General features: G+C 36.6%; 1 protein-coding gene across 4 annotated transcripts in view; it reads right to left on the reverse strand.

Moving 5' to 3' along the window:
• Positions 1–652: 652 nt before the first annotated feature.
• Positions 653–12,206, reverse strand: part of PDCD4 (programmed cell death 4) — a 40,186-nt gene continuing 28,632 nt past the window's right edge. For 3 of the 4 annotated variants that reach the window (XM_060241665.1, XM_060241667.1, XM_060241664.1), the window contains exons 9-13: positions 6,550–6,664; positions 5,311–5,418; positions 3,873–3,983; positions 2,472–2,611; positions 653–1,368 (exon numbers count right to left, since the gene is read on the reverse strand). In XM_060241665.1, the coding sequence (XP_060097648.1) occupies positions 1,308–1,368; positions 2,472–2,611; positions 3,873–3,983; positions 5,311–5,418; positions 6,550–6,664 (535 nt within the window). In that variant the 3' untranslated portion in view covers positions 653–1,307. The remainder of the gene's footprint in view (positions 1,369–2,471; positions 2,612–3,872; positions 3,984–5,310; positions 5,419–6,549; positions 6,665–12,206) is intronic. The other variant, XM_060241668.1, reaches the window with a different exon arrangement.

Here is a 12,206-nt window from a genome sequence, read left to right on the forward strand (position 1 = left end):
ATCAGACACTTAATTTCCAAAGTAGGCCTTAATTGCTTTATCACTATCTCCATTAACATGCACTTGTATTGTTACTGTACTTCCTTTCAACTTGGGGACAGTGATGGTAGAGATCACTACATTAGTGACCTCCTTTTTTAAAACAGAGGTAGAAAGAGCTATATGGCAAGCTTTATGGAAATCTTATGCCCTATGGAGCTAATAACTCTTCAGGCAAGAAGGAAGGACAGGCGTGCACATAAACGTCCTCTGGGCTTGTCATGTGTGAAGTTGCCTCTACACTAACAACTTTTTGGTATACAGTTTGCCCCTTAGATTTATTTATATAGTGATGAGATTGGTGGTGGAAAGTGCTGTGAAGTCACAGCCAACCCCACAGTTTTCAAAGCAAGAGATGTCCAGAGGTGGTTTGCCATTGCTTGCTTCTATGTAATAACCCCAGACTTCCTTGGTCCCCCATCTGATTACTAGCCACGACTGACCTTGCTCAACTTCTGAAGTCAGACAAGATCAGGCTAGTCTGGATCATCCAGACACAGTCAGCCTTTTATAAAATAAGAAAATGGAAGAACACACAGAATCAACAGATGCAATTACTTTCAGGACCAGGCTTGTCACACATGCAGAGTTGTCTAAGAATGCAACGCAATAATCTGCTTCACAAAAGTTTATTTTGCAATATATTTTATCTGCTGTTCATTTCTCCAGTTTTGTAGAAAAATAGATGTTCCAGCCACCATTTGCTGAACTAGTCTTTAAGACCAAATCAATATGTTCCCCTGGAAAATTGAATACATCTTATGACCAAACTAAATTTTTCTTAGATTCTTAAAAACAAAACAAAAATAACTTCTTCCCAAAGCACAGTATTTTAACAGCAGCAGCCAAAAGAGGGTTCTAGCAGCTTAACTTGGCCCATTCTGTAAAGCTTTGTACAAACCAGTGATTTTACTTCAAAAACACTGTCCTTGAAAGAAAGGAGTGGCAGACAGGCAGGCATCAATGCAAAACATGGAATGATTAGGTCAAACAATATGGCACTTACGAGTAGCTTATTTCCGCAAACCTCCACAGAAAGGCAGTTACTTGCTCTGTCCAATTTTAAGTCCCGAGAAAAGAAAGTTTAGAAGGATTTCCTTTGTGAACACAAAATTTAAAAAACTTCAGAAGTTCTGTGCCCCCATAACAAGTGCATATTTTAAGAATAAATGAACTGTGCTAAACAACTCTTACTAAAGAATATATATATATACATATATATATATTCCCTTTAAACATCTATGGCTGGCAAGAGTTAGTTCATGTATTCAGTAGCTCTCAGCTTTCAGACGGCCTCCGTCTCCTTCACTTACGAAACGCTTCCTTCCCCTAAAATTAAATTTAAAAATAAATTTTTAGTTCATTTCTGTCCTTAGGTATGGCAGGGAGAAGTTCTAGAGTTCTCCATTGTAAAAACAGATGTGCCACAAGTGTTAGGTTACATGCATTTGTTGTTGCAACAAAGTAAAGCATGTTGTAAGTTTTGGCTCTGTAATGGGAGAAAAAGGAAAGTACAGAACATCAGGAGGAATAAAAAGCAGAAGTGACATAGAAGCCCTTAACCATGGAAGCATAACAGAAGACCATGGAAGCATAACAGATAGAGATTCTAGGATAACTGATGGTGGAGACAGGAACATTTGTTAAGACTTTGACTGTACAGGAATTATCCAACAAAAGCTTTAATAGTATGTTGCTCTAAAATGATTCAAAGAACTGTACTTTTCTCACCCATACCCTTTATTTCTAATCATCCATACAACAGTGGAAAGGGATCAAAAGTGTCTACAGACCAGAAGACAGGCTAGCACAGTGGTGGCCAAAGTGTGGCTCAGGAGCCACATGTGGCTCCTTAATACATATTGTGTGACTCTTGAAGCACCCACTGCCCTGTCAGTGGGCTTGGACAAGGCATTTCTTTAAATCACTTCTCCAAGCCAAGCCAGTTGGTGGAATGGAGAATGCATTTACAGTTAAGGTTGCTTTCTTTCCATCTCTCCCTCCTTTCATCTTCCTTCCATCCATTTTTCAGCTCTCAAACATCTGACATTTATTCTATGTGGCTCTTATGTTAAGCAAGTTTGGGCACCCCTGGACTAGCAACGTATGCAAGATTGATAAGCACAGAGAAGCAATATACACATGCACCATCTCCCTTCCTTGCAGCAGTCTTGGGGAGGGGGGTTTACAGCCCATGCAGACAGGTGATCTAATGTCATGATACATTTGGGTTAGATACTCCCTTGTCCATCCATTCAATTTGATCAGCCCCTTTCCTTTTTGTTAAAGTGACATGCATTGCTGTGCAAGAGAGGAAAAATGCAGCTGCCAGCTGGCTATGGCTAAATTCCAACAGTAAATCAAGTAGAGATCAGTATTCCCTCAGCTTAGCATGCTGCAGATACTTCTGAAACAAAGTTTTTCTTATGTACCTGAAAGGACACAGGTCTCTCAATGGTTTAGAAATTATTCCCGCTTTAAAGCATTCCTCTACAAACCGTTCAAGCACAGAGTATGAATGTGGCACATCAAGATTAATGTCTGGGATTTCACGGTAAATTCGTTCATAACCCTGCAACAACAGAATTAAAACCTTAGCATTCAGTTCAGGAATTATGGCTTTCTGGTCTTAAAACTGTCATAGAAAAATCACAAAGTTAACACACCACAACTCCCCAAATTTGGCTATGGTAAAGCAAAGAATGTAGATCAAATAGCAGAGACTGGGGAGTAAAAGTTTTGAGCTACTATGGAACAGCATAATGGAGGCAAATGGCAATGAAATGGAGGGAACAATGTCACCTTGTTTTTGTTGACTGGGAAAAACTAATTTGATACAGTGATCTGAGCTAGGGACAATCAGAGAATGCTTTACATTTGAGAATAGTGGTTTTATATAAACTGAATACACTTTTTAAATGATTACATGTAAATAGTCAGTCTTGAGGTAATAATTAAGCCACCTCAGGTAGGTCCTTTGGAGAGTCAGCATAAACCTTTCTGAATTCTGATTTTTGTCTGTCAGCAAATTGCAATAGCATTTGAAATTTCCAGCCCTACCTCTCCAAATAACAAGTATTTTCATATATATATATATATATATATATATATATATATATAGATAGATATATACACACACACATACACACACACACACACGGGGGGGGGGGGTTGGTAGAAAAAGCCCAGCAGGAACTCATTTTGCATATTAGATCACACCCCCTGACATCACCATTGTTACACATAGGGCTTTTTGCAGAAAAAGCCCAGTGGGAACTCATTTGCACATTAGGCCACACCCCCTGACACCAGGCCAGCCGGAACTGCGTTCCTGCTTAAAACACACACATTTCTATGTTGCCTAGATTACGGTCTTTAAAGCAGCAAACATCAACACATTAAAACATTAAATTAGCCTTTAAGGTATATATAAAATATTTTTCAATACAATAAAAACATACGAACTAACACCACAACCAGGGAGAAGGGCTAGTAAGTGTTACCTGGAGTACACCAAACAAAAGTATTCACCTACTGGCAGAAAACAACAAATTTACGTACAGAGGTGCTTCTAACATTTCAGTGCCATGACTGGGCCTTTCCTTGAGTTGCCAGTGCCACCCATCTAGTCTCAAACGGCGAGGACACCAGAAGCAGGGACTCCAAAAATGACTGGAGCAGACAGGTAATAGAAAAGCCAGACTAGGTATTATCTAATCGAACTCTGGGACAAACTGGGTAAATGCTAACTGGTGAACACAAATCAAAAATGCAAGTATTAGCTATCAAATAATAATAAACGGAACATTTGGAAATCTGTCAATCATACTTACTCTCTTCATTTGGTCCATAGTAATGACAGCAGATTTCCAGAGGGATTTTAGCAAATTGAGCATCATTTTAAAGTTTGTTTCTCCAGTTGATTCCAAAACCATCACAACAGCCTAAAATGCAAATACAGATAAATGAAGCATGGACTGAAAAACAGCGTAAAAGTGACTTCTGTTCACAAGCAATAAAGCTTTGCAGTATAGATGCTAATGTAACATAGAAAAAAAACTATCCTCCAATCAAAAACAGTACAGTAGTGACTGAAGACTTGATGTTATACAATTCTATACTTTCTTAGTCAGAATCCATTTTTTTAGCAGTTACATATTTTTTTGAGCAGGAACACACAGTAATGCAGTCCCGGCTGGCTTGGCATTGGGGGCGTGGTCTAATATGCAAATAAGCTCCTGCTGGACTTTTTCCTTCGCAAAACCAGTTAAGCAAGGGGGTGTGGCCTAATATGCAAATGAGTTCCTGCTGAGCTTTTTCTACAAAAGGTAATTTAAAACTATAAACATATAATGAAAATCCAAAAGTAGATTATAACTTGGATCCTATGCTCTGCAAGTGCTCATAGAATGGAACTTCCAACCTTCCATTACTGTCTTCTATGTCATAAAAATCCTATTGCCTAGGGATCTGTCATGGGAAGAAGTAATGGATCAAAAACACACACACCCTTCAGATGATGGAAGTGCCATCCCTAAGTGGAAAATGCAGTTAAAACTCAAGCAGTTACCTTGAATAAACAGATGCCATGCACAATATTTAAATAATGGAACAATCATGTTAAGCTCTGAGAATGTCTGTGGACAGTGAAAGAAGCATTCTTTCTGCCTTACCAGACACTTTATTAGGGGTACACCAGTTGCAAAATGGATAGCTTACCTAGTTTAACATACACTAAACACTACCACAAGAATCACCCTGCCAGTTCACAGGCTGATTAATACACAGTGCCACCAAAAGGAGACTCTTGGTATGCCTCTTCCAGCACAAAAGACACAAATGCTTTACCCATTTTTTCCTAGAATTTCACACTCTTCTAAAAACTAGAAAGCTTTTTCCACCTTGCCTATGGCTAGTGTACTGTTTTTATAAACTTGTGAACTCGTCTTCAATGCAGTAATATACAATACCAAATTTGGGCCTAGGGTATGGACCAAAAAATCCACACACTGGAACCATAGGGGAGACAGTTTCTGCAAACCTGGGAAAATCCTTAAGTTTGCAGGTAAGTCTGACACCTATAAAATAAAACATGAGCAAAGGGAGAAAGAAAAGGAGGGAAGAAGAGAGATGGCAGGTAAAGAAAAAAAGTGTGAGGGGGGGATAGAGACAGAAAAGGCAGAAGCTGCAAGGGCTGCTGGGGAATGAAATAGGAAAAGCAGAGATAATGTTTATCCAGAAGCAAGAGGAAAAGTTTATATTCTGCCTTACTTCATAAACAAGCTCATGGTGAAAATGAGGTACTTCTAACTCCTGAAGGCAACGTTCTGCTTCTAAAACATCTCCTGAAAGAAGGTATTCTTTCAACAGCATGTCAATCTAGCAGTTTAAAAACAAGAGAGTATTAGACTAGAGTGTTAATTTCCATCTGAACTGTGATTTGATCAACACCAATGGGGGGGAAGCATATTGGCATATACATGCAAAATACTACAGTAAGCTAACATTCTACCAATACCTATAGACATATTACATAACTAGAAATAACAGAATTCATATAATGTTTAGAGCCAGAGTTTCAGTTGCTCTAAAACCCTCTTTCCCCAAAACTTATGAAAACAAATGATATTTTAAAAATATTTCTCCTTCCATTTACATAATTTCATTCTGACTTCTGTATGGCATCATACTGGCAACAACATACATACAACTTAGATTCTCCTATATACTTTGAAGTGACTAATGGGAACAAGCTTCTGCCTGTAACATTTTTGCCTTCCACCCAATTGGAATGAAACTGTACCTCTCACTCGAGGGTTCCTTCCTGCCGAATTTCAGACAGATACAAAAACAGATCTCTGCTTCAAAGGCAGAATGGGTACAGGGAGGCATGAATTGTTGCTTGAATTTTTCCCTCCTTTTCTAGGATCCTAAAGTAGGGGTGGGAGTGTCCATTTTTAAACCAAAGCAGAATATGACAGGTGAGCTTAACTCTGGCTCCTCCAGTGCTTTACCTTGTTGTGCTCTGGTGGGTAAAATACTTCTAGTTTAGCCACACACACACACGAGTCAGCTTCCAACATTGGAACTGATCTGACTGGGTTGGAAAGGAAAACTGTTCAAGCACAACATCCCTGTTGGTCATGTATCTCTAAGTCACTCTCTTCCCACAGCCTGAGAAACTGAAACCTGGCAGCAAGGTACCAGAGTAATGGTCATTATGTGACATTTCCAATTGCTGTTGAATTAATTATATTAAGAAACTAAAGTTATTCATGTAAGATATTGTCTAATTATCTGACAGCACATTCCTATTAAAGATGCTGAGGACTGAACCTGGGACTATATACATACAATGCATACATTTGCCACTGATATATAAGCCCATCACTAATCATTCAACACTACCTTTCTCTGAAACAATATAATCATATTGAATATATATATATATATATATATCCAAATTAGTATATAATCTATTAATGAAGAACTACATTTTAAATGAAATACCTCTTTAACAAGATGTTTCACAGACTGCTGCCCACCTCCCGATCCCCATACATTGTCTATGCGTTTTCCACCTTTAGTCATACTTAGCAGCACAGTAGCTCGATCCAGAGCAGCACTATGAAGAGAAAGGTTGTTACATATATATACACACACTAGCATATACAGTCTGTCATCTTTAAACATCTGTACATTCACCAGAATGAAATATTCAGGCAATGAAGAAGATACTGGATTTATTCCCTGCCCTTCACTCTGAATCTCAAGAGTCTTAGAGTGGCTTACAATCTCCTTTACCTTCCTCCCCCACAACAGACACCCTGTGAGGTAGGTGGGGCTGAGAGAGCTCTCACAGAAGCTGTCCTTTCAAGGACGGCTCTGTGAGACTTATAGCTGACCCAAGGCCATTCCAGCAGCTGCCAAGTGGAGGAATGGGGAATCAAACCCGATTCTCCCAGATAAAAGTCCACACACTTAACTACTACACCAAAAGGCATGGAAACACATATTAAGACTTCAATTCAGGATTTACATACCAAAAGGCCAATACACAACAAACAAAATATTAATGTATTTTTAATATATTTAAATTGATTTTGTTGGTTTTATGTTGTAAGCCGCCCTGAGCCCGCCTCGGTGGGGTAGGGCGGGATATAAATCGAATTAAATAAATAAATAATAAATAAATAAATAAATAAATAACACAAAGGGCCATGTTCAGAATAAATTTAAAGAGCTGTAGCTATTTCACTAAAAGGCACAAATACAATAAAAAATGCAAGCATTTATTGCTCACACACAACCATAGAATACCTAGTTGAAACAAAAATTCTGATGGATCATATTATTATTGGAAGAATAACAGGTGAAGGTATTGTACTTGCTGGTGTTTAAACCAATTTATTGTAATATCTTGTAATAACATATCTCCATCCCACCCCCCTCCTTTTGCAACCCCCAGCAGCGCATGCCCCTTTATCAAACGTCCCCGTATTATTATTTAATCTAATTTGTTATAAGGTAATAAACTTTGTCTATTAGAAAATCTTTCTCCGAACAACTCAAAAGTTATAATCTGTCTTCATGATATTTCTTCTTAGTCATTATGAATAAGAAAAAAAAGTTATAATCCAATAATCATGTATTTTAAACTGTAATCCATAGATCGTTTCTTTAAAAATTAATCATTGTCAAAGATCACCAAATGTTCTTTAACATTCCTTTGTTTTTCAATGTATTTTTGAAACTTTCCCCAATCATTTTTAAATTTCTCTAAATCTTGTTTTTTAAAGATTCTCGTAAGTTTGTCCATTTCACTCCAATGCATAACTTTCAGAGTCCAATCCCATACTTCTGGTATTTTGTCTTGTTTCCACTTTGCGCATATAATGTCCGTGCAGCTGAAAGCATATACCAAATTATTGTTCTATCTTGCTTTTCCATTTGTAATCCCAGCAGGAAGATATCTGGTGCTTTCTTAATATTATATCCCAAAACTTTCGAGATTTTGGGGAGGGACGGTGGCTCAGTGGTAGCACATCTGCTTGGGAAGCAGAAGGTCCCAGGTTCAATCCCCGGCATCTCCAAAAAAGGGTCCAGGCAAATAGGTGTGAAAAACCTCAGCTTGAGACCCTGGAGAGCCACTGCCAGTCTGAGAAGACAATACTGACTTTGATGGACCAAGTGTCTGATTCAGTATAAGGCAGCTTCATATGTTCATATATGTTCATCTCCTGCTGAATCATTTGCCAGAATTGCTTCGCCTTTTTACAAGTCCACCACATATGGTAAAAAGATCCTTCATGACATTTACATTCCCAGGATCTATCTGACAACTGATTGTTCACTTTTGCCAGTTTCTTAGGTGTCATGTACCATCTGTATAACATTTTGAAGCAATTTTCTTTAATGTTATAGCATGTAGAAATTTTCATAGAGTTCTTCCATAGGTGTTCCCCTGACTCCATCTGTATTTCCTTATTTATATTTATCGCCCATTTTATCATTTGTGATTTAACTACTTCATCTTCCGTAAACCATTTCAATAATAGTTTATATGTCCTCAAAATCAGCTTTTCACTTTCTCCAAATAGCATTCTCTCCAGTGATGTTTGTTCTTGTCTTATTCCATAGTTCTTAATATCCTGTTCAAGCAAGCTCTTTATTTGTTGCAGTTTGAAACCAATTATATTTATATTGTATTTCTTTAGCTGTTTTTAATTCCACCTTTTTTCCTTGGATCTTTAAAAGTTGTTTATATGTTAGCCACTTCTCTTCTTTAATATCTGAATACAATTTTATTACTTCTGTTGGTACAATCCAAAGCGGTTTCCTCTCATCACCATATCTTTTATATTTTGACCAGGTATTTAACAGATTGTTTCTGATATAGTGATGTGAGAACCATCCATCTTATTTTCCCCATAGTACATATCAGCATGCCATCCAAAGACATTTCCATGTCCTTCTAATGTCAATAACTTTCTATTTGATAATGTCATCCATTCCGTAATCCACACCAGACAAACTGCATCATGGTACAGCTTTAAGTTAGGCAGTTGGAATCCACCTCTTTCTTTCGCATCAATCAGAATTTTCATTTTAATTCTTGGTTTTTCCCCAGCCCATACAAATTATGAAAGTTTCCTTTGCCATCTATCAAATTGTTTGTTGTCTTTCACTACTGGGATTGTTTGAAACAGGAACATAATTCTCGGTAAAACATTCATCTTAATTGCAGAGATTCTACCCAGCATAGACAGGTTCAGTTTGTTCCATTTAATCATATCTCCATCAATCTTTTCATAATTGTTTTTATACAAATCAATATTATTCGTTGATATTTCCACAACTAAATATTTTACTTTTGAAGTAATTTCACACTCTGTTAATCGTAGTTCTTCCTGTTTGCTCTTTATCATATTTTTACACAAATTTTTTGATTTTTCTTTATTTATATAACGACCTGCCAAGTCTCCATATTCTTGTATCTTACGAAGCAGCAATGGTGTTACATGAGTGGAATTTTCATTTATAAACATCACATCATCTGCAAATGCTCTGTATTTGTAAGAAAAACCTTTCATTTTTAGCCCCTCTATCTCTTTATCGTCTTGGATTTGAATTAACAAAACCTCTAAAGTCATTATAAATATCAGTGGAGATAAAGGGCAACCTTGTCTTGTTCCTTTATTTATCATCATTTTTTTTCTGTTAAGTCTGCATTAATGCAGAGCCTTGCTGATTGTTCAGAATATATCACCTTTACCATTCTAATGAAATTTTCTCCCAATCTCATTTTCTCCATCACTGCAAACATAAAGTCCCAATGCACATTATCAAATGCTTTCTCTGCGTCTGCAAAAAATAATGCTATTTCTTTTTCAGAGTGTTTCTCATAATATTCAATAATATCTATAACTGCCCTTATGTTGTCTCTGATTTGTCTCTTGGGAAGAAATCCTGCTTGTTCTTCTTTAATAGAACTGTTCAAATGCTGTTTTAAGGCATTCTGCTAAGATCCTTGCGTATATTTTATAGTCATTGTTTAGTAATGAAATTGGTCTGTAATTTTTCACATTTGTGGTGTCTCTGTCCTCTTTTGGTATCAAAGAGATTACTGCTTCTTTCCATGCACAAGGAACTTTCCCATCTAATCTTACAGTGTTTATCAATGTCTGAAGTTTTGGTAATAGCGTCTCAGCGAGAACTTTATAAAATTTTGCTGTGAAGCCATCTGGACCAGGTGCTTTTCCTAATTTCATTAAGTTGATCGCCTCTTCTATTTCTCCTCTCTCAGTTGGTTTATTCAACAAATTCTGCATGTTTTTTGTTAATGAGTTGACCTTAATATCCTGTAGATACTCATCAATTCTTTTTTTATCAACATTTTGGCTTTTAAACAGCTTGGCATAATATTTGTAAAATTCCCTTTTAATACCTTCATGGTCAATAATGTCTTTTTTTCCAGATACAATTTTGCTAATTACTTTATTCTCCCTTCTTTTTTTCATTTGCCACACAAGATATTTTCCGGGTTTATTCGCACCTTCAAAAGATTTCTGCTGTAGTCTTTTAAAATTCTATTCTAATTCTTTATTAAGCAAATGGCTCAGTTGGCTTTGTAGTATTGTAATTTCTCTTATAATCTTCTTTTTCCCGGGTCATTTTTTAAGCTTTCTCTTTTTTGCCAATTTCTTTCTGAATGTCCGTCATTTGTTTATTTTTGGCTCTTTTATCCTTGTTGTTCAATGTAATCAAAATGCCTCTCATTACTGCTTTATATGCATCCCACACAATTTGAAACTGGGTATCTTCTTTTTCATTTATTTGGAAGAAGCATTTAGTTTCCTTTTCCAGAGAAACCACTATTTCCTGTTTCTGTAGCAAATCCTCATTTATCCGCCATCTTAAGAGTCTTTTCCCCTGATTTTGCAGACCACAATATTGGATTATGGTCTGTTCTTATTTTAGGAAGTATCTCTATTTTCTTCATTAAAAGTCCAAGATCTTTTGTGGTCCAGATCATGTCAATTCTTGAAAAAGAGTTGTGCCTTGCTGAGAAGTAAGTATAATCATGTTCTTTGGGGTTTAATTCCCTCCATATATCCTCTAAACTCTCTTGTTTTACCAATTCAAAGAATGATTTCGGTAGTTTCCCTTCGTTATTTTTTTTCCCCAGTTCTGGCCAGAGTATTTTTCACTGTTCCATTAAAGTCTCCCATTATTATAATTTGATCGTGCACAACTTGGTCCAATTGTTGCATTATATCTTTTTAAAAAGTCTTTTGCTCCATTTGGAGCATATACTCCCAGTAACAAAGTTCTTTTATAATTCAGTACCACTTCTACCGCAAGTGCCATCATCATCTTTAAAAATTAATTTCGGGTCAAGTTCTTGTTTGATATAAAATACCACACCTCTTTTTTTCTCCTTAGCCAATGAAAAAAATTCCACACCAAGTTGTTTATTCCATAAAAATTTGTAATCCGTTTCTTTGATGTGTACTTCTTGTAAACAAATTATGTTACATTTTTGTTTCCCAATCCAGTGAAAAATTGCCCTTTTTTGTGATGAATTAAGTTCATTTATATTCTAAGATATTAATTTGTAATCCATAATGGTTTTTATTCTTGATCTGATTCCCCAAAGTCTTTATGCTCACTCAAAAAGTTTGCCATTTGCTGACTGGTTGTGATGGTAAATCTCTGTCCTCTGAATTCAAAACTCAAATCCTCAGGAAGTTCTCATCTGTATCTTATTTCTTTTTCTCTCAGCTTTTCTGTCAGCCTTTTGTAGTGTCTCCTGTCACTGATGACTTTTCTTAGCAGTTCTTTCATGATTCTTACTTTGCTGCCATCCACCTCCAGTGGGCTCTTAAATTGTTTACTAAGAATTCTTCCCACCATGTCTCTTGTCCAAATCTTACCACCACATCTCTTGGTAGTTTTTTTTTTTTTTTGCATATTCCAAATTTACTATGTAGATATAATCATAGTAATGATCAGTTTCTTCTGGGTCCTCTCCTAAAAATTCAGCAATAATTTTAATTATATACGTCCTTAGATCAGTAGCAGTAGACTCAGGCACACCTCTTAGCCATAGTTGGTTCTCCACAAATTTACAGTCAACTAGTAATGGTTTCACCTGCAATTTTTGC

Source organism: Heteronotia binoei, chromosome 6, assembly GCF_032191835.1.
Source record: "Heteronotia binoei isolate CCM8104 ecotype False Entrance Well chromosome 6, APGP_CSIRO_Hbin_v1, whole genome shotgun sequence".
Lineage (NCBI taxonomy): Eukaryota > Metazoa > Chordata > Lepidosauria > Squamata > Gekkonidae > Heteronotia > Heteronotia binoei.